General features: G+C 37.2%; 2 protein-coding genes across 3 annotated transcripts in view; one reads left to right on the forward strand and one right to left on the reverse strand.

Annotated features, from left to right (window-relative positions):
• ANAPC10 (anaphase promoting complex subunit 10) overlaps nt 1-10,680 on the reverse strand; it is a 147,496-nt gene extending 136,816 nt beyond the window's left edge. For both annotated transcript variants that reach the window (XM_080796541.1, XM_080796540.1), the window contains exons 1-2: nt 10,560-10,680; nt 6,495-6,621 (exon numbers count right to left, since the gene is read on the reverse strand). In XM_080796541.1, the coding sequence (XP_080652667.1) occupies nt 6,495-6,609 (115 nt within the window). In that variant the 5' untranslated portion in view covers nt 6,610-6,621; nt 10,560-10,680. The remainder of the gene's footprint in view (nt 1-6,494; nt 6,622-10,559) is intronic.
• An 81-nt stretch (nt 10,681-10,761) lies between these two features.
• ABCE1 (ATP binding cassette subfamily E member 1) overlaps nt 10,762-20,577 on the forward strand; it is a 32,153-nt gene continuing 22,337 nt past the window's right edge. Inside the window, exons 1-3 of the mRNA XM_080797726.1 lie at nt 10,762-10,890; nt 16,820-16,953; nt 18,462-18,547. Coding sequence (XP_080653852.1) covers nt 16,851-16,953; nt 18,462-18,547 — 189 coding nt within the window. The 5' untranslated portion in view covers nt 10,762-10,890; nt 16,820-16,850. The remainder of the gene's footprint in view (nt 10,891-16,819; nt 16,954-18,461; nt 18,548-20,577) is intronic.

A 20,577-nucleotide genomic window follows, 5' to 3' on the forward strand; every position in this document is an offset into this window, starting at 1 on the left:
ATTAAATACACATGCACTTACTCCGACACATATTTATTCTACTGAAAATCAAAGATAAAATCTTTTTTTTTTTTTTAAGATTTTATTTATTTGACAGAGATCACAAGCAGGCAGACAGGCAGGCAAAGAGAGAGGAAGGGAAGTAGGCTCCCCGCTGAGCAGAGAGCCCGCATTCGGGGCTCGATCCCAGGACCCTGAGATCATGACCTGAGCTGAAGGCAGAGGCTTTAACACACCGAGCCACCCAGGCGCCCCTCAAAGATAAAATCTTAAAGGCAGCTAGGAACGAAAGCTACATTGACTAGAGCAGATTTCTCTTTAAAAAACTATGCAAGCCAGAAAATAATGGAATGACATCTTTAAAGTAAAAAAATGAAAAATCCGCCAAGCTAGAATCCCATTCAGGGAAAATATACCACAGTAATAAAAGCAAAATGAAAAATTTTTCAAACAAACAATCCTAGCAGACCTGCAATACAAAAAAATGTTAAAGTTCTTCAGGGAATGCCTGGGAGACTCAGGTGGTTGAATGTCTGCCTTCAGGGGCGCTTGGGTGGCTCATTAAGTGTCTGCCTTCTGCTCAGGTCGTGATCCCAGGGTCCTGGGATCGAGCCCCACATCAGGCTCTCTGCTCAGTGGGAAGCCTGCTTCTCCCTCCCCCACTCCCCCTGCTTGTGTTCCCTCCTCCTGCTGTCTCTCTCTCTCTGTCAAATAAATAAATAAAATCTTAAAAAAAAAAAAAAAATGTCTGCCTTCAGCTCAGGTCATGATCCCGGGGTCCTGGGATCAAGTCCCGCATCAGGGTCCTTATTCAGCAGGGAACCTGGTTTTCTTTCTGCTTGCCATTCTCCCTGCTTGTGCTCTCTCTCCACTCTCTGACAAATATATATTAAAAAAAAAGACTTAAAAAAAAAAAAGAGAAAGTTCTTCAGGTAGGAGGACTATGACACCAGATAGAATTTGATCTACTCAAAGAAATTAAGTTCCAAAAATTGAAAAAAAATTAATGTAAACATAAAAATTATTTTTTTAATTTTTAATTGCTTCAAATGATAATTTACCATTTAAAACAAAAATAGCAACAATATATCCTGAAGCTTAAAATATCTAAAAATAAAATGTATAACACAAATGGCATAAAGGACTGAGGAGAGAAACTGGAAGTACACTGCTGAAGGATTCATACACCATTATCTATGGTGGTATACTACTACTTGAAGGTAAACTGTGATAATTAAAGATATATATTGTAATCCTTAGGGCAACCACTCAAAAATTTCAAAAATGATGTATAACCAATAAGTCAACAGTGGAAATAAAACATACTGAATGTATCCAAAAACAGATAGAAAAAGAAAGAAAAAAAAAACACAGAAAAAAGAAAACAAATTTCAAGACACTAGTTTTAAATCTAATGATATCAATACATAAATATGTAAATGATCTAAACATTCCCAATGAAAAGATAAAGAATATCGGATTAAATTAGAAACCAAGACCCAATGCTGTCTATAAGAAATCCACTTCAGGGGCGCCTGGGTGGCTCAGTGGGTTAAAGCCTCTGCCTTCGGCTCAGGTCATGATCCCACGGTCCTGGGATCGAGCCCCGCATCTGGCTCTCTGATCGGCGAGGGGCCTGCTTCCTCCTCTCTCTCTGCCTGCCTCTCTGCCTACCTGTGATCTCTGTCTGTCAAATAAATAAATAAATAAAATCATTAAAAATAAAAAAATAAAAAAAAATTTAAGAAATCCACTTCAAATATAAAGATATATATAGTTTAAAAGGAAAGGAAAAACTTCCAGCTTCCAGTCTGACATGCAAAGGGCTTGGAAAATGTCACTCATCCTCAGAACAACAGCAACAAAGCTGAATTAACTGAAAACCAGTAATACTTCTTAAGTCCAACAGAGAATTGAGGTCACAGGGCAAACCACCACCCAGGAAACTGAAGAAACAGGTGAATACAGAGAATCACAGCTTACCAGAAGCAGCAACTGCTGCTAGAATCAGCAACTGGTTCGAAAACTTTATTAGCGTAACTGCTAACTGACTAATGGCTGGCGACTTGAGTATGGACGAGGTTGAGAGAGAAAAACTCCTAGAAGCCCAGCCTTAGGAAGAGATCTACCTTTTCCTGAATTTTACCTAGGAGCCCCACCAGGTTCCCTTCAGGATAAAGACGAAAGAAAATTCTCCAGTGCTTCCTGCAGAGGGAGGGGTAAAGTAATCGTTGTGAAATACACTCAGAGCATTGTGCTCTCTTTAATAAGGACCTGACTTCTACGAAAACTGTTTTAGAGTATAACCAACATGGGTTCTACTAGAGCCTAATTGACATGGTGGAAGAAAAATACTCAACTTCAGACTCCTCTAGCTTTCCTGTCTCCCACATAAGTTGGGGGGTGGGGGAGTGAGAAGCACCTGTAAAGGTCACAGCCATGGATATACACCCACTAAAAGACTAAGATCTAGTCACAGGATTATAGAACACTTCTGTTCCCACTACAACTTACAACCGTATCAATAGGGCTCCTATATTAATACCATGAGATCGCAATTCAAAGAACTATAAACTGGGGCACCTGGGTGGCTCAGTGGGTTAAGCCTCTACCTTCGGCTCGGGTCATGATCTCAGGGTCCTGGGATCGAGCCCCGCATCCAGCTCTCTGCTCAGCAGGAAACCTGCTCCCCCCCTCCTTCTGCCTGCCTCTCTGCCTACTTGTGATCTCTCTCTCTCTCTCTGTCAGATAAATAAATAAAATCTTAAAAAAAAAAAAAAAGAACTATAAACTTAGACTCCCTTTAATGAGTCTTTAAGGAAATGCGAAAATACCAAGGCAAACAAAAACTAGGATATCTAAATAATTTTAAATTCTGAATCTTAGCCTTTATCCCAGATATAAAATTAGTAAATCAGTTTAACTGAATAGCACCATCAATCAGTTTGATCAAATTGACATTTACAGATTAGTTTATCTAGTGACAATAGAATATATAAGCTTCTCAAGAATACACAATTCCTGCCATACTCATGTATAATGTTCACAAAAATGGACCACATTCTGGCCTATAAAACATACATAAACAATTTAAAAGAAAAGAAATCACAAAAGATGCTCTCAGACCACAACAGAATTAAACAAGAAATCACTAACAGAAAGATAACTGGAAAATCCAAAATATTTGGAGATTAAACAACAGATGAATCAAAGAAGAAGTATCAAAAGAAACTGTAAAATATTTGAAACTGATTGAAAAAGTAAAAATTACCAAAAAGGTAGAATCAGTGAGAGCAGTGCTTACAGAGAAATTTATAGTATGGAGTATGTATGTTAGACAAGAAGAGAAGCTTAGAATCAGTAATCTAAGTTTTCACCTTCAAAAACAAGGAAAAGAAGAGTAAATTAAAACCAAAATAAGGAGAAGAAATAATGATAATCAGAACAGAAATGAATGAAACTGACAACAGGTAAGTTAAAAGAGAAGTTACCACAAGCTATTATTTGAAAGGTCAACAAAATTAATAAACCTCTAGCATGGCTCACCAAAAAAAAAAAAAAGAGAGAAGACACAAATTACTGATATCAGAAACAAAAGAGGGGCCATCCCTACTAATCTCCTGGATAATAGAAAGGAAAATAAAAGAGTGTTATAAACAATTCTATGCCCACAAATTTAATATCTTCAGTAAAATGGATCAATTCCCTGAAAGACACAATACAACAAAATTCAGACAAGGAGGGGCGCCTGAGTGGCTCAGTTGGTTAAGTGTCTGCCTTCGACTTGGGTCGTGATCCCAGGGTCCTGGGATCGAGCCCCATTGTCAGGCTCCTTGCTCAGTGGGGAGTCTGTTTCTCCCTCTCCCTCTACCTGCTGCTCCCCCTGCTTGTGCTCTCTCTCTCTGTCAAATAAGTGAATAAATAAAATCTTTAAAAAAAAAAAATTCAGACAAGGAGAAATAGATAATCTGAATAGTCCTACATATATTACAGAAATTGAATAAAAAATTAATAACCTTCCAAAAGAAATCACCAGGGCCAGGTGGTTTCACTAGACTTCTATCAAATATGTAATGAAGAAATAATACAAATTCTCTACAGTCTCTTCCAGAAAACAGAAGCAGAGGAAATATTTGCTAACTTGTTCCATGAGTGCAGCATTACCTAATACCAAAAAAGAACAAAGACACTACAAAAAACATGAAAGAACAGTATCTCTCATGAACACAAATACAAAATCCTCAAGAAAATACTAGCAAATAAAAACCATGTATAAAAATAATTTTATATCACTATTAAGTAGGATTTATTCCAGGCATGCAAAGCTGGTTCAACATTCCAAAATTAATTAATGTAATCCATCATATCAACAGGCTAAAGAAGAAAAAAAATATGATCATATCAATAGAGAAAGCATTTGACAAAATCCAACATCCATTCAACATGATATCTACCAGCAAACTAAGAATAGAAAGGAACCTCCTCAACTTTATATACAAATGAAAAAACTAACAGCTAACACCATACTTAATGGTGAGAACCTAAGAGCCTTCCCACTGAGATCAGGAATTAGAAGGATGTCCCTTTTCACCATTCCCCCGCAGTATCATATTGGAAGTCTTACCTAACACAGTAAGACAGGAAAAGGAAATAAAAGGTATAGACTGGGAATGAAGAAATAAAAACAAATTCTACTCCTACAGAATTTTACTCCTAAGTATTTACCCAAAAAAAAGAAAACACACATCCACACAAAAATGTGTACATGAATGCTTACAGCAGCTCTATCCATAATCACCTAGTATGGGAAGCAATCTTGGTTAACCATTGCTGCATTATAATTACCCCAAAACTCAGCAGTTTAAAACACCAAACATGCATTATTTCACAACTACTATGAGATAGAAATTTGGGAGGAACTTGATTGAGCACTTTGGCTCCAGGATGTTTAGGAATTTGCAGTCAAGTTATCTGAAGGAATTAATCTGAAATCTTGACAAGGGCTGAAGGATCCATTCTAAGATGGCTTGCTCATATGCGATTGACAAGAGGCCTTAGTTCCTCAGAGGCTATTGTCAGGAGGCCAGAGTTCCTTGCCACACAAACCTCTCCACAGGGTCCACTGTTTCCTCACAAAATGGCAGTTGGCTTTCCCAAATGAGTGATCCAAATGAGAACAAGGCACAGTCACAACGTCTTTGATAATCTAATCTCAGAAATCACACAATATCACTTCTGCATATCCTACTAGATCCAGAGATCAATCCTGAAAGAGCAGGAGAGGTCAACAGAAGGGCACAAATATCAGGAGATAAGGATCACCAGGACCATTTTGGAAGGTGGTTACCACAAACCTAATGTCCATTAACTGGTGAGTAGATAAACTACAGTACACCCATACAGTGAAATAGTAATTATCAATAAAAAGGAACAAACTACTGATACATGTAATAACATGGAAAAAAAATCACAAATACTAAGTGAAAGAGCCAGACCTGAAAAGCTACGTACAGGGAAAGGCATAACTAAAAGGATATAAAACAGACCAAAGGTTGTCAGAAGCTGGTAAGGGGGCAGAAGACTGACCAGAAAGGGACATGAGGGAATTTCTTTGGATAATGGAAATATTCCATATTTAATTGTGATAGTATGTGTTCGTTAGAATTCATACAACTATACACCTAAAAAGGATAACTTTTATTGAACATAAATTATACCTCAAAAATTACTTATAAAAAGAAAGAGAAAGAAATCTTAAGACGAAAAAAGAGGTCTGGTTGGGAATATTGCTATAGGAGTCTTAATGTGTAAATAACAAATTTCCAAAGGAAAAGTGACTATTAAACCAGTAACATTATAAAGTTCCTCAAGCTAGAAAACTTTCTACGAGCTTTAGTCTACAGATTGAAAGTGGCCATCAAATTATAAGTCAGACAGATGAAAAAGATACACAAGTATCTTGGCATATCCTGGCAAGAGTCTTAAACTTTAAGAACAGAAAAAGTTTAAATGCTTTCCAGAAAGAAAGAACAAGTCACCTAGAAAAAAAGAGAGACAAGCTTAGGCCTTCTTATTCGTAACAAAAAGGAAATGGTGAAATAGTATCTACAAATTTTTGAGAAAAGGACTGACACCCAAAAATTCTATACCAACCAAGATTAAAATAAAATTATTTAGGAATACCCAATCACTCAAAAAGTGTATCACCCACTTATCTCATCTAGAGAAATAGCCAACAAAAAATGCTCACCAAATAACTAAATCATTGCAGAGATAGAACAGGGTAAGAAGAAACCTTATGAAATATGCAGTTAAATTGAAGTGGGTATTAGTAAAGCAAATGGTAACAGATATATAACAAATAAAAATTCAATTAAATTTACCTTAGAATTAAAGCATCTAAACGAAAAAGAATATTAAAGTCCAGCATCCACCGTATGAGGAAACTGTAAGTAGTTATTAGAAACAACTTTTTTTGCTTTGTTTTGATTTACCTGGTTTGCAAGATGAGAGTGACCAAACAGCTTGTGACCCAATTTCCCGCACTGTTCCAGTCCTTTCCAATTGCTTAGGATCAGCACCAGGAGGTGTCTTGTTTGGTGTGGTCATTTTTTAAATATTCTACGTAGAAAACAAAAATACGCACATTATACCAGGATCTGAGCATCTTCTACAAAGGCTAAAAATTAAAATCTAATAGCAAAATATATCACTTATATACCCTTGATATTAACCATCTATTTCTCAAATGCAGGTAACATGACTCAATTACTGTAATTAAAAATCTTGGGAATTCAGTTTTTGTTTCTAAAATGTGTTATGACTCACAAGATGTACACAACAGTAGAGTATAGTAGCCAAAGGGCATGGGATCAGGGTTTTAACTTCAGCCTCTCCTTTAACTAGCCTAGACTTTGGGCAGGTCTAGGCTTTATTTCCTTACCTGTAATGGGGTCAACTTGATCTATAATTCTATAATGCTGTATAATTCTATACCTGAGTAAAAAGTCCTTTTTTAAAAAATATTTTATTTTTAAGGGGCACCTGGGTGTCTCAGTCGGTTAAGCAGCTCCCCTTGGCTCAGGTAATGATCCCAGAGTCCTGGGATCAAGCCCCATATGGGGCTCCCTGCTCAGTGGTGAACCTGCTTTTCCCTCTCCCTTTGCTCCTTCCCTGCTTATGCTCTCTCTCTCTCTCTGTCAAATACATTAAAAAATCTTCAAAAATAATAATAAAGATTTTTAAGTAATCTCTATACGCAACATGGGACTCGAACTCACAACCCTGAGATCAAGAATTGCATGCACCATCAGCTGAGCCAGTCAGGCTCCCCTCTGAGTAAAAATTCTTTATTCAAATGACTTTTTTCTTGGAAATATTTATATTCCAAGAATATGTAAATATTAGTTTCCATTTTATTTATTTTGAATGTAAATTTACTTTGATAATTTATTTTCTTATTAAAGTGTAAATAACATACAGTGTTATATTAATTTCAGGTGTATAGTATAATGATTCAGCAATTCTATACATTTCTCAGTCCTCCTCACAATAAGTCTCCTCTTTTTTTTTTATTTTTTTAAAGATTTTATTTATTTATTTGAGAGAGAGAGAGAGAGAGAGCATGAGAGGGGAGAAGGTCAGAGGGAAAAGCAGACCCCCATGGTGCTAGGAGCCCGATGCGGAACTTGATCCTGGGACTCCAGGATCATGACCTGAGCTGAAGGCAGTCGCTTAACCAACTGAGCCACCCAGCTGCCCCTAATTTTTATTTTTAAGTAATCTCTACACCTAACGTAGGGCTCAAACCCACAACCCCAAGATCAAGAGTCCCACCTTCCAAATGCAAGCTGGTGTAGCCACTCTGGAAAACAGTTTGGAGGTTCCTCAAGAAGTTAAAAATAGAGCTACCCTATGACCCAGCAATCACACTACTGAGTATTTACCCTAAGATACAAATGTAGGGATCCGAAGGGGCATGTGCACCCGAATGTTTATAGCAGCAATGTCCACAATAGCCAAACTATGGAAAGAACCTAGATGTCCATCAACAAGATGAATGGATAAAGATGATGTGGGGTGGGGTGCCTGGGTGACTCAGTGGGTTAAAGCCTCTGCCTTCGGCTCAGGTCATGATCCCAGGATCCTGGGATCGAGCCTCGCACTGGACTCTCTGCTCAGCAGGGAGCCTGCTTCCTCCTCTCTCTCTCTCTCTCTCTCTCTCTCTGCCTGCCTCTCTGCCTACTTGTGATCTGTCTGTCAAATAAATAAATTTAAAAAATAAAATAAAATTTCTAAAAAAAAAAGATTTGGGGTATATATATAATGGAATACTATGTAGCCATCAAAAAATGAAATCTTGCCATTTGCAACTATGTGGATGGAACTAGAGAGTATTATGCAAAGTGAAATAAGTCAATCAGAGAAAGACAATTATCATATGATCTCTCTGATATGAGAAATTTGAGGGCGGGAGAGTGGAGGTTATGGGGGTAGGGAGGGAAAAAATGCAACAAGATGGGACCAGAGAGGAAGACAAACCATAAGAGACTCTTAATCTCAGGAAACAAGCTGAGGTTGCTGGGGGGTCAGGACGGGAGAGAGAGGGTGGCTTGGTTTTGGACACTGGGGAGGGTATGTGCTATGGTGACTGCTGTGAATTGTGTAAGACTGATGATTCACAGACCTGTACCCTGAAGCAAATAATACATTATATGTTAATTTAAAAAAAAAAAAAAGAGTCTCACCTTCCACCAACTGAGCCAGTCAGGTGTCCCACAATAAGTCTACTCGCAATCCCCTTTATCTGTTTCACCCATTCTCCTACCCACCTACCCTTTAGCAACTACCAGTTTGTTCTCCATATTTAAGAGTCTGTTTATTTTTTTGTTTTGTTTCTTAAACTCCACATGAGTGAAATCATATGATATTTGTCTTTCTCTATCAGATTTATTTCACTTAGTCTTATACCTTCTAGATCCATCCATGTTGTTGCAAATGGCAAGATCTCATTCTTTTTTATGACTAATATTTCATCGTGTGTGTGTGTGTATACTACATCTTCCTTATCTATTTATCTACTGATGGACATTTGTGTTGCTTCCACATCTTGCCTATGGTAAATAATGCTGCAGTGAATGCAGGGGTGCATATATCTTTTCGTGTTAGTGTTTTTGCTTTCTTTGAGTAAATTAACCAGTAGTGGAGTAATTGGATTGTATGGTAAGTCTATTCTTAATTTTTTGAAAATTAACTAAATAAAACGATGTTTTCCATAGTGCCCAATTCACGTTCTCTCCAACAGTGCACAAGGGTTACTTTTCCTCCAACAGCCTTGCTAACACTTCTTATTTCATGTCTTTTTGATTCTAGCCATTTTGACAGGCATAACGTGATTATCTCACAACAGAAATATGAAAAGATACTCAACATCACTAATCATCAGAGAAATACAAACAAAATCACAATGAGATACAGGTCTCCATTTTAAATAATCCATTAAGTGATACAGAGAAAAATCACTTCTCCCAAGTTGCCAAAAGTTCCATTTACATGACATAGAAGATGTCAGAAAAATGGTTTCAAAGCATAGAAGTGAATAAATGACCCATTCTAAACCTCAAAATTTACTTCTTTTGTTATCTTGGTAAATCTATGCAGACATGAAAAAAAAAATCTCCAGTGGTGAGCAGTATGTAAAACAGCTTACATGGTGCAAAATTACAGACACTGAACATGGTTATATATGCTATTATAAACCTCACCCAGTAATTCAATATACCATCTCCTTGACACCTTTTAGTTCTCAGTTGTTTCCTAATCTCCACACACCACATGATACTCATTAAATAAGAGTAGAATCCCTAGACTGTAAAATTCAGAAAGGCCTGAGACTTAAATGCTCAATTAACAATTTACTGAATGAATAAGTGCAGTCCTAAGCCAAAGTATTCGCCTTCTACAAGCTAAGGAAGGACTAGGATGAGACAAGTAAACCTGTGACTATCACTAGAAGCTGAATAACCTGTCGTTGTCAACCGTTCCAAAACGTCAAACTGGACCAAAAAAAAAAAAAAGAAAGAAAGGAAGGAAGGAAGAAAGGGAGGAAGGGAGAAAGAAAGAGAGAAAGAGGAAGGAAAGAGAGAAGAAAGGAAGGGAGGGAGAAAGGGAGGGAGGGAGGGAAAGGGAGGAAGGAGGGAAGGGAAAGGAAGGAAGGGAAGGGGGGCTCATCTCCTCACTGGAGCAGAATTCAACTGCCCGACTTGGTCCTGGACGCCACCAAGTGGATAAAACACGGAGCTCGGAAAGCCTGGCTTCCTGGCCATCCACTTAAGAATGGGCTGAGGCCAAGGAGAGATCGCCATCACCAGCAGTATTTGGACCAGATTCTGCTGGTCCCGCTTGACACCTCTGCTAGAAATGCTAGAATGGGCAATGGCTCTCCAGCGGCCTTGAGATCGGGAGGGAAAAAGGGGATTGAGAACTGGGATGAGAACGCGTCTACTTGCGGTAGAACCAGTCTCCACATGGTGGGGGGTGAGGGGAGCCCACGCACTTACAGCTTACAGACCCGGCTTGCAGCAACCCAGCTTTTTAGGATGCCCTGCAGCTCCGTGCCACTCCCACTCAGGACAGCCCGGCTTTCCCAACGACGTTAAGTTGGAGTCGCAGCTCAATGACGTCAGTTCTCGCCGGCCGGACCAAGTCCCGGGCTCCGCCTGTCGCTCTCTGTCGCGCGCGCGCACTACGTTCCTAAAGCATGCGCGAGGCGGTGGCTGAGCACCGCCATTTTGGCCGGTGGCCGTAGGAAAGCGCCGTGTGGGGGAGAAGTGAGAGGAAGAACTGATTTGGCCTCAGAGCTCCCCTCCGCGAGGGGATCGTTTTCTCCAGGTACGTGACTAGCCCGGGAGGGTTTGGCGGTTGGCTGCCGCCTCACACGGTTTAAAGACTGTAGGGACATTCTGAGAGCCTTTGGTGAGGCCTCTGGTGTCGGCGGCGGAGAACGCTGCGGCGCGCGGCAGCCGGCTCAGAAGGGACAGCTGGAACCGCCAGAGCGGGGGCGCCGCCGAGAGCTTGGAGGCACGTCACTCCTCACCTCCAGCTGACCTGGACCTCGGCCACTGTTGCTCGCCACCCGCTCAGGGACTACCAGAATGGACTTAGATGCCATCTCAGAGATTCAGATAGGACAGTCTCCACTCCCCCTTGACTACGCTCTTGCTCGAAAGCTGAACCTTACAGAGAAGGCAACTTCACAACTTAAAGCATTTCTTTTTTCCCCCCATCCTTACCCTGACACAGTAAAATGGATATATTGTCACACGTGTCCATTTGATTCTAGGAAGTCGTAGCCTTTTCTTCCAGGGCTTCTTTGGTAATTATGGAATGAGTCATGGCATTTTGCCGCCATGGAGTCGAATCCTCCGTTCCCCGTCTTTATAGAAATAATGGGCAGTTGTCGCTCTGCCTTTCTCTTAGAGCAACGTGTATTCGGTTATCCCAAGTAATCTCCCAGTTCAGCGTCTGTAGCTTTTTTGGTGCGCTTTTAAAGCACTTGGCACTTTCTTCTTGGTGACTTGTGTTTCCTGTCTTTATATAAACTGCAGGAGATCAGGAGCGCGACGGCGCCTGCTTTGTAGACACGATGGCTAAAGCCAATTCCCACATCCCATAAAATATGTAAACCTATTTTCTCCCTTTTTTTTTTTTTGTAGTAAAGTCCATAAGAGTGAGAAATAACTGTCAAAAACAATGGGGAGGAGTGTGGGAGGGGTTATGCTGGGGTTTTTTTGTTGTCGTTTTACCCTCTCTCCCACAGGGACTGCTAGCTAGGCATTTATGATAGTGGTAGTTGTGTTGCATTTAGCAGTACATTTGTCTCATGTACTGAAAATATTCGTACTGTATCAGCTACCTGACAGTAATGTTTTGTCAGTGTTAACCAAGGGCTCTTACTTGTGTTTGTACCAAAAGGGTATTTTTTTGTGTTTGAAATCTTGTTATGCCCCTTAAAAACATTTTCTTAAGAAGAACATTTAATAAATTTCTGAAAGAAAAAAAAAGTATTAATTGGGTGTCCCTTCTAAACGTGTTCAGTTTAAGACTGAAATCAAGAATTGTGCACCACTCCCAACTTACATGTTTTATAAGACTAATAATTAAAGTAACCATAGGCTGGAATATTTTATGTGATACCAGGCGTCATTTGTTCACAGCAGTCTTTTTAATGCTTTCACATGATGTCATGATAATTTTGGTCTTAGACCGAAAATGCTTTCCGTAATGCCTCTCACTTCCTTTTTTTCCTCCTAGCTGGAAGAATGACAGTGAGGGTCATTATTTGAGTACCTGTTTTGAGCAGTTTGTCTTCAGATCTGAAATATCTTCAAATTCCTCTTTGTCTCCAGCAGTCTGTTACTACCTCCACCCCTGCAGCTTTACTGTCCTATATGTCACTGAAAAGGAAAGTAGGGATCCCTCCTCACCAGTTCTTGAAAATAATATACAAATTTAGTCATTATTGTTGACACAAGTAAGAGTTCTACAAAGAATTTATATTCCTTAGTCTTTAATGGATTATAATTTATCTGTTTCTTATACAAATCAGCTTATTAATCATCTCTGGTATGTTTTCATTTTTCTATACATCATCACTTTCAGTCACTTGGTTTTTAAAATGGTTTGAAATATCAGATGAAACACTTTAGTAGTTTGGCAGAAATAAAGTTTAGCATCAGCAATTTTGTGATAAAAGATTTATCCTGTAGAAGGAACTTCATGACATTCATTCACTGGGTAATTTGTATGGTGTCCAGCTTTATTTTAATAACTAAAAACTCTTCAGTTTACAGGGATCACCTAGAGTGAAATCTTTTTTGTAGCAATTCAAAAGTCATTTAATTTCTTTCTCTTCTAGTCATTATGAAAACTGGACCAGTTTTTAAAGGTTTTAAGGAGGTAGAGTGGATCTTTTAGTTACCATAATTCTGTTTATTACATAAATACTTAGTCTAGTCTCCTCTTGGGTAATTTTTTTTTCCCAGTATATACTTTAGTGGATAGCTGTCACTATGAAATATTGGTAATATTTCTGAAGTCAGTTTAACCTATCAGAAATTATTTACTATATCCAAATTCATTTTCCCATTTATTCAACAGAAATATTTGAGCTTTTATGATGTGCTGGGCACTAGTTTAGCCATTGGGCTGAACATACAAGAAATCCCTGCCCTCATGATGGAGTATCTGTGTAGAGAGAAGGAGTATATAAATACATGTATATACACACAATAAATATGTACATAAACCATGTGTACCCATATATATGAAATACATACTGTGCGGTATAGTAGAAAGAGCTAAAGAAACAAATCAGGGAAGAAAAAACAAAATCATTAGGGTATATTTTTTGGTAGTATAGTTAGAAAATAAACATTAGTGTAGTTAGAAATAAATTATAGTTTATTTCTATACTATATTATACTATACTCTACCTATACTCTATACTATACTACACTTTACTATACTATATTATACTATACTATACCTGTACTATAGGTAGTATAGTTAGAAATAAACATTAAAGACTTGAAGTAGTGAGTCTTGTAACTCACTAGGGGGAATAGCATTACAAGCAGAGGGAATAGAAAATGTTAGGGCCCTGAAGCAAGAACATGTCTAATGTGTGCTAAGAATAGCAGGAAGCCAGTGTGGCTGGAGCAAAATGAACAAGAGCTAGAGTAGGTGGAGATGACATCAGGAAGTAATAGAAGCTGATCAGTACCTCATTAGTTATTTTAAGGACTTTGGCTTTTATTCAAAATGAGTAGGGAAGCCGCTGCAGGTGTTGAGAGGAGTGACATGATCTGACTTATACTTAAAAAGGGTCATCCTGGCTTGTGTAGTGAGAAGGAACTGTCAAGAGTTGAAGGAGGTAAGAGTAAAGCAGAAAGACCTGATAGGAAGCTATTAGAGTAATGCATATGAGAAATAATGGTGACTTAGACCACAGTGATGAGAAGTGGTCAGATTCATGAAGGTAAATTGGACAGAATTTGCTATTGTGGCGTGTAAAAGATAACTTCAAGAATTTTGGCTAGAGTAAATGGAAGACTGGAGTTGTCATTTAACAGAATGGGCAAGACTGCTAGAGAAGCAAATTTTGGTGGAGACTTAAGGAATTCAATTTGAGAAATGCATGTTAGACCTTCAGGAAGAGATGTTGGGTAGTCAGGTAGATGGATATGTAATTTTAGGGTTAGGAGAGGTATCCTGGCTAGAGATAGAAACTAAGGAGTTAACAGCATATAAATAGGATTTAAAGCCATGAGATCAGAATAGAATACCTTGAAGAATGAATATAGATTAAAAAAAAATGTGACTATTAGAGCACCTCTCAACTTGCAGTAGCCTAGAAGATGAGGAAAAGTGACCAAGAAAATAGGAGGAAAATCAGATTAGTGCTGTGTCCCAGAACCAAGTTAAGAAGGGTTTTCTATCTTTAAGAAAACATCATAAATTGTGTCAGATGCAGTAAGTGTTCAACTAAGTTAAGAACCATTAATTAGCTACTTGTTTTACCTGTGTATAGAGTAGCGATGACCTGATAAGGTGTTTTAATAGAATAGTGGGCACTAAAGTCTGAAATGGAGCCCAGAAAAAATACATAGGAATTTGGAACACTGACTATAGGCAACTCTTTGAAGTAGTCTTGATATATAAGGAAGGAGAAATAAAGAAATGGGAAAAGATAGAGTCAGATAATAGAATGTTTGAATGTTAATAGGAACAAGCCATTGGAAAAAATAACTTAACGATGTGAAAGACAGGAGAGAATTGTTAGAATATTCCCCTTAGCAGGTGTCTTTTAGTGTGCAAGTAGACTTCACTGCCCACCAAATATATATAATGTGATTGCTGGTTGGCATAAGGGCTCACATGAGATGACACTAGTCAGCATGGCTTTGCTTTTTGTCTACCCATTTTTAGCTTTATGTGTGCAGGTGAAGAGTGGTATGTAACCAGGATTGTAGTAAAGGATATAGATGACTGAGAGGGGTATTTAGCTGGGTACAGAGGGACATGAAGATACAAGAGCTGGGGGACAGTGAAAATGTGATAGAATCAAAAGATACAGTAAGTCTAGGGAATGGGGGAGTTCAAAGGGTTGTTGGACTGTTGGGTACAACGGGTTAAACTGAAAAGATAGGAGTGGTGGTTGGAAAATGGGGTATTTGAAATGGAGGTTGTAGAAGGATTGCAGTTATTGGTAATAACAAGGTCAAGGATTTCACCAAAGGAATGAGAAGGTTGAGGGAGGGTGAAAGAAAGATCACTGGAGGAGAGAGGTTACTGAACTAAGAAGACAAGCTATTAATACAAAGATCATCTATGAACATGCTGAAATCAAAAATTATGACAGGAACTGTAAAAGAGTGAAAAATAGCCCAGAGTAGACGTCCTTAAATGGAAGGGAGAGATTTGATGGTCAGTGAATGACTAAAGTAGTTTGATGATCTGAGAAGGAAAAGCTGACTTTTTAGTGAGAAGAGAGATATAAGATAGTCTGGGAGCAGCACTGAGGAACAGGCTGTCTTATCCCTCTCCAAGCCTAATGGTATTACAGCATGTGAGAAAGACATCTACAAAGGGAAGCAGTCAGTCAAAAAAAAAAAAAAAAATCAGAATTATCACAGCCCTTGATAGAAAAAGCCAACAGACTGTCTTTGTCACTGGGTAGTCTTTTGGCTTCCGGGTCTACCATTACATACTGGAATAACCTGGAATTTCAAGATAGTTTTTGGAGTTACTTGAATCACTATGCTAAGAAATCTGATGTCTGTCACAAAGCCCAGTATTGTTGAAGATTTTTAAATTCACTTTAACCTTAGTTGCATCATTGATGGCACTGTGAGTTACCAAGATTTATAAAAGCTTTAAAAGTGAGTGCAGTCTATACTTATCGTTCCTTGGTCCTCTTTTCCTTTTAATGTTGTTAGCATAAAATTCACCACGGCCATATTACAAATTCCCAGAGAAATGCAGTTTTATTTTTTCCCCTTGATGAACATCATGGTCACAGCCTTAATAATAACTCCCATTAGTAGCATCATTAATAATCAAATAAGACATGAAGTAATACTTAATTTGAGGGAGGGAATAAACATCTTTATTATGTATTACTTTTTCACATCAACTCCTATTCTGTTTTACTGGACTGTATCAGACACTGGTATCAGTATTAATTACGGAGACATTATATCATTTTTGTCCATCTAGCAAGTATAGTTTCCCCATCCCCTTTGTTCTTTTTCCTCTTCCTAGCCATTTTTTTTGCATACGAGCTTTCGGTTTGATTTGTCTATTTTGTTCTGTTTTTCTTTGAAATTGGATTGAATATAAATTTAGGGAAGGTTGAAATCTCTGGTATTGACTATTCTATATTATTAAAACTGAGACAGTATGTCATTCTATTTATTCAGGTCTTTTATGTTTCTCAGTTATGGTTTGAAAGTTTCCTCACATGTATATGTTTTTGTTAACTTGATTCCTAGATCTTTTCTTTTTTGTGACCATTGAAAATGATGTTTTTTCTTTTTTTATATAAGTCTTCTGATTAGTAGTATATATGTAAGATACTGTTTTCTCAGCCCTACAGAATTACTTTATTGTTTTTACTAGTTTTTTTAGTAGTTCCAGATAGTCATATCTGAATATAGTGATAAATTATGTTCTCCTCTCTAACTTTTATGCCTGTGACTCAATTCTCTTAACTAATTGCATTGACTGTGCCATAATTTTGTTAATTTTTCTTTAACAGAAGAGCTGGATATTCTTACTTTCTTAAAGTTATGGCCGATAAATTAACAAGAATTGCTATTGTCAACCATGACAAATGTAAACCTAAGAAATGTCGGCAGGAGTGCAAAAAGAGTTGCCCTGTGGTTCGAATGGGTAAGCTGTTCTGTGGATCATTTAAAGATAAAAGAAGGTTTTAAAAGAAATAAATTGGCCTCATAGTTCTCTAGGCATGTACTTTTTTCCTGTTACTTTCTTTAAAGTATAGAGATAAGACCAGGTTTTTCTTTTAAGATTTTATTAATTTGACAGACAGAGATAACAAGTAGGCAGAGAGGCAGGCAGAGAGAGAGAGAAAGAAGCAGGCTCTCCGAGGAACAGAGAGCCCGATGTGGGGCTCCATCCCAGGACCTTGGGATCATGACCTGAGCCGAAGGCAGAGGCTTTAACCCACTGAGCCACCCAGGTGCCCCGAGATAAGACCAGATTTTGCTCTTAATTTCCCTTACTGCTTTGTGACTAAATGATCCTATTTTGTTAATCGTAGAATAATGTATTATTATTAGTATTTTTTAAAGTTAATTTTCGCTGTAAAATCAGTTACTGAGATTCTTGCTGTTCTAAAAAAGTTCTGTAATTACTCTAAGTCATGGAGAAAGAAATACCAAAATATTTGTTTTTGATAGTATTCCCATTTTAAAAAGCAAGAATGAACTGCTTAATAAGAATGGCTAATTCATGAGGTTTTGCTGTATTTTCAAGATTAAATAAATTTAAAAATAGTCCAGAAGTATTGGTAGTCTTTAAGGGTTATGTTAAGGTAATTGTTACTTTTACTGTATTAGTGAGGTATAAGCTTTTTGAATCTTAAAAGAAATTTTATTTAGATGTCATCCATTATATTCTACCATGCTGTTTAGAAATTCTTTTATTAATATCCTTAATGTCAAGTTTAATTTCGTGTGTATGTTGGATGACTACATACCTTTTTGGAATTTCACTGATTTAGCTAATGTATTACATGCCTTTTTCTGCAATACCATTTCCAAGGCATATTTTGTGAATTAGATATTCAGGTCAGACAGCTTAAAAATAAAACTGTTGGGGGGAGCACCTGTCTGGCTCAGTCAGAAGAGCATGCAGTTCTTGATCTTGGGGTCATAGGTTTGAGCCCCTTCATGAGAGTAGAGATTACTTAAATAAACTTTAAAAAAAATAAATAAAGCTTTCAGGATCTGCCATAGTTCTAAATTTTCTTCCCCAGTACTAATTATTTTATAATTAATCCCTGCAAAGCACTGTTTTTTGTTTTTAGATTTTATTTATTTATTTGAGAGAGAAAGACACAGTGAGAGAGGGAACACAAGCAGGGGGAGTGGGAGAAGGAGAATCAGGCTCCCCACTAAGTAAGGAGCCTGACATGGGGCTTGATCCCAACACCCTGGGATCATGACCTAAGCCAAAGGCAGACGCCCGACAACTGAGCCACCCAGGCGCCCAGCACTAGTTTTTAGGATGTTATCTCAATTGTATTTCTTTTTGTGGCCTCTCTTTTTGAAAATCTGCTTCTCTATGGAGCTTTGAAACCAGAATTACCTAAATAACAATGTAAAGAAAATTAGAATGGCAGGGAAAATAACCTAACTCTGTTTTTCTTTTGCCAGGAAAATTATGCATAGAGGTTACACCCCAGAGCAAAATAGCATGGATTTCTGAAACCCTTTGTATTGGTTGTGGTATTTGTATTAAGGTAAGTGATATTTTATTTATGGGATCAAATTTGGAACCTGAGTAGTCAGAAAATTCTGAACACATTATAACTATTTTTAAAGAGGCAAAATATAAAGCAGTGAATTAAAAATGTAAATTTAAGAAAATTATCAATAATCTAATATTTAATATTGTTGCTTTTGAATTAATTAAACCACCCTGTGTAAAAGTTATCCTTGCCTTACTCAACTTTGGAAAGCCATTTCCTACCAAAATTAATTTCTCTTTTTCACCCCTTTTTTTCCCTCACCCTTTTATGAGAAGGACATTCTTTCCCATGTCTTTACAAGTACTTCTTGGAAATGTAAATACAAAAAGCGTGAGTCATGTTATATATAGTTCTTTCAGGTCTGTATTTAATTTTAAATCACACCTTTTAAACAGAAATGCATACAGCCAAAATTGTTTTAATTTAACCTAATCCTTAAGTGCTTCTGCTATATTATCCATTCTTCTGTTGGGAGTTACCACAGTAGTGTTATTTTTCAGAAAACCTCAGTTAGTTTTTGTTGCATTGAATAGTTTGGTTAGAGTTTATAACTTTAAAATGGTAGATTTCCAAATTTAGCTCATAAACAATATTTAACAACCAGTATGTTAAATTCTTAATTTAGGTATTTTTATTTGTAGATAATATTTTTAGAAAGGAACTTTACCAGAGTATGGGTACCACCCTGTTAATAAGTCTTATAGTAAGTCTTATGTATGTTTCACATTGGTTTCTGATTCCTTAGTTAAGTATCCAGAAAGATTTCCTTGGTATTTAAAAGTTTTTTCCCTTGTTTTGAAAGTGTAATCAGAAAACATTCCTGCCAGCAAACATTTACTAATTTCTAATTATATGCCTGTCAGTATTGTGGGTGCTGGAGATTTGATTTTGAACAATATATTATTTTCTCTCTTTTCTTCTTCACTGCTATAGAAAAATGAGATCCCAAATTTTGGGGTATACTTCAGTGGCTGAAAAGATACTGATGTGATGAATCTGAGGGTAGGGGTTTATACCCTCTGAACACTAAGATACTTACAAAATGTACCTCACAGATAATCAGTATGGATTTTTTTTTTCTTGTAGATTTAAAGAAGCTTAGATTCCTTTGCAGCCTATAAACATTTTATGTATGTTGCTAGAATAATAGAAAATTTCTGTAAATGGAGGTAACTCCATTGGCAGAAAACTATCTTGTGTAAAGAATTAATAGTTTTGGTTGGAGGGTGGTAATTACATTGTTAGAATACAGGAGTTTTGCTTTTGTTTTTTAATTCTCTGTGTTCTTATAACATGGGAATTCACTGAAATCTTTACCTGCAGAGACTTTTTAATTGATCCCCTCAGGTCTTTGAACAGTTCTGCTAAATAGATCTCTAATCTAGGGTTATATTCTTTGGATGTACTTTTATAAATTTCTGGGAAATTTTTCTAGTCACATTGATGCTCTTAAATAACCTTCCAGTTCTTGCCATTCTTGTTCCTTGGACATTTATCTGATTGCTAATCAGTTGTTATTTGAGTTAATTTATGAATTAATTTTTTTAATGTGAATTTACTCAATTGGAATACAGAATATCAATTTCACATGAGATGATTAAAAACCGTGATGAAAAGACATTAATCCTTGCTCTGTGCAAATATTACTCTAACTGTTAATGGTATGTAAATAGACCCCCAAAAAAGTACAATCCATAAAGGACTAACCGTAAGCCTAACTAAACCTTAACCATAAAGACCTTAAGGGACTCTACAAAGTAGGGGGGGAAAGCATACAAAAACAGGAAGAAGGAAGTAGTAATAAGTTATCTGTCATCAACTGTGTATGGAATGATATACTCAGTAACCATGTTTTATCTTGCCTCTTAGCAAGATAATGTTAAAAAAGAGAAAATAAAACCCTCAATTTTTGTAAGGTTTTTCAGTAAGTATTAAAAACATATTAAATTCTGAAAATACGCTAGTCACTAAGGAAGAAAATTTGTTATTGTGATTCTTGCCTTCAAGGAACTGAACTTTTA

The sequence above is a fragment of the Martes martes genome (genome assembly GCF_963455335.1).
Source record: "Martes martes genome assembly, chromosome: 2".
NCBI classification, from domain to species: Eukaryota; Metazoa; Chordata; class Mammalia; order Carnivora; family Mustelidae; genus Martes; species Martes martes.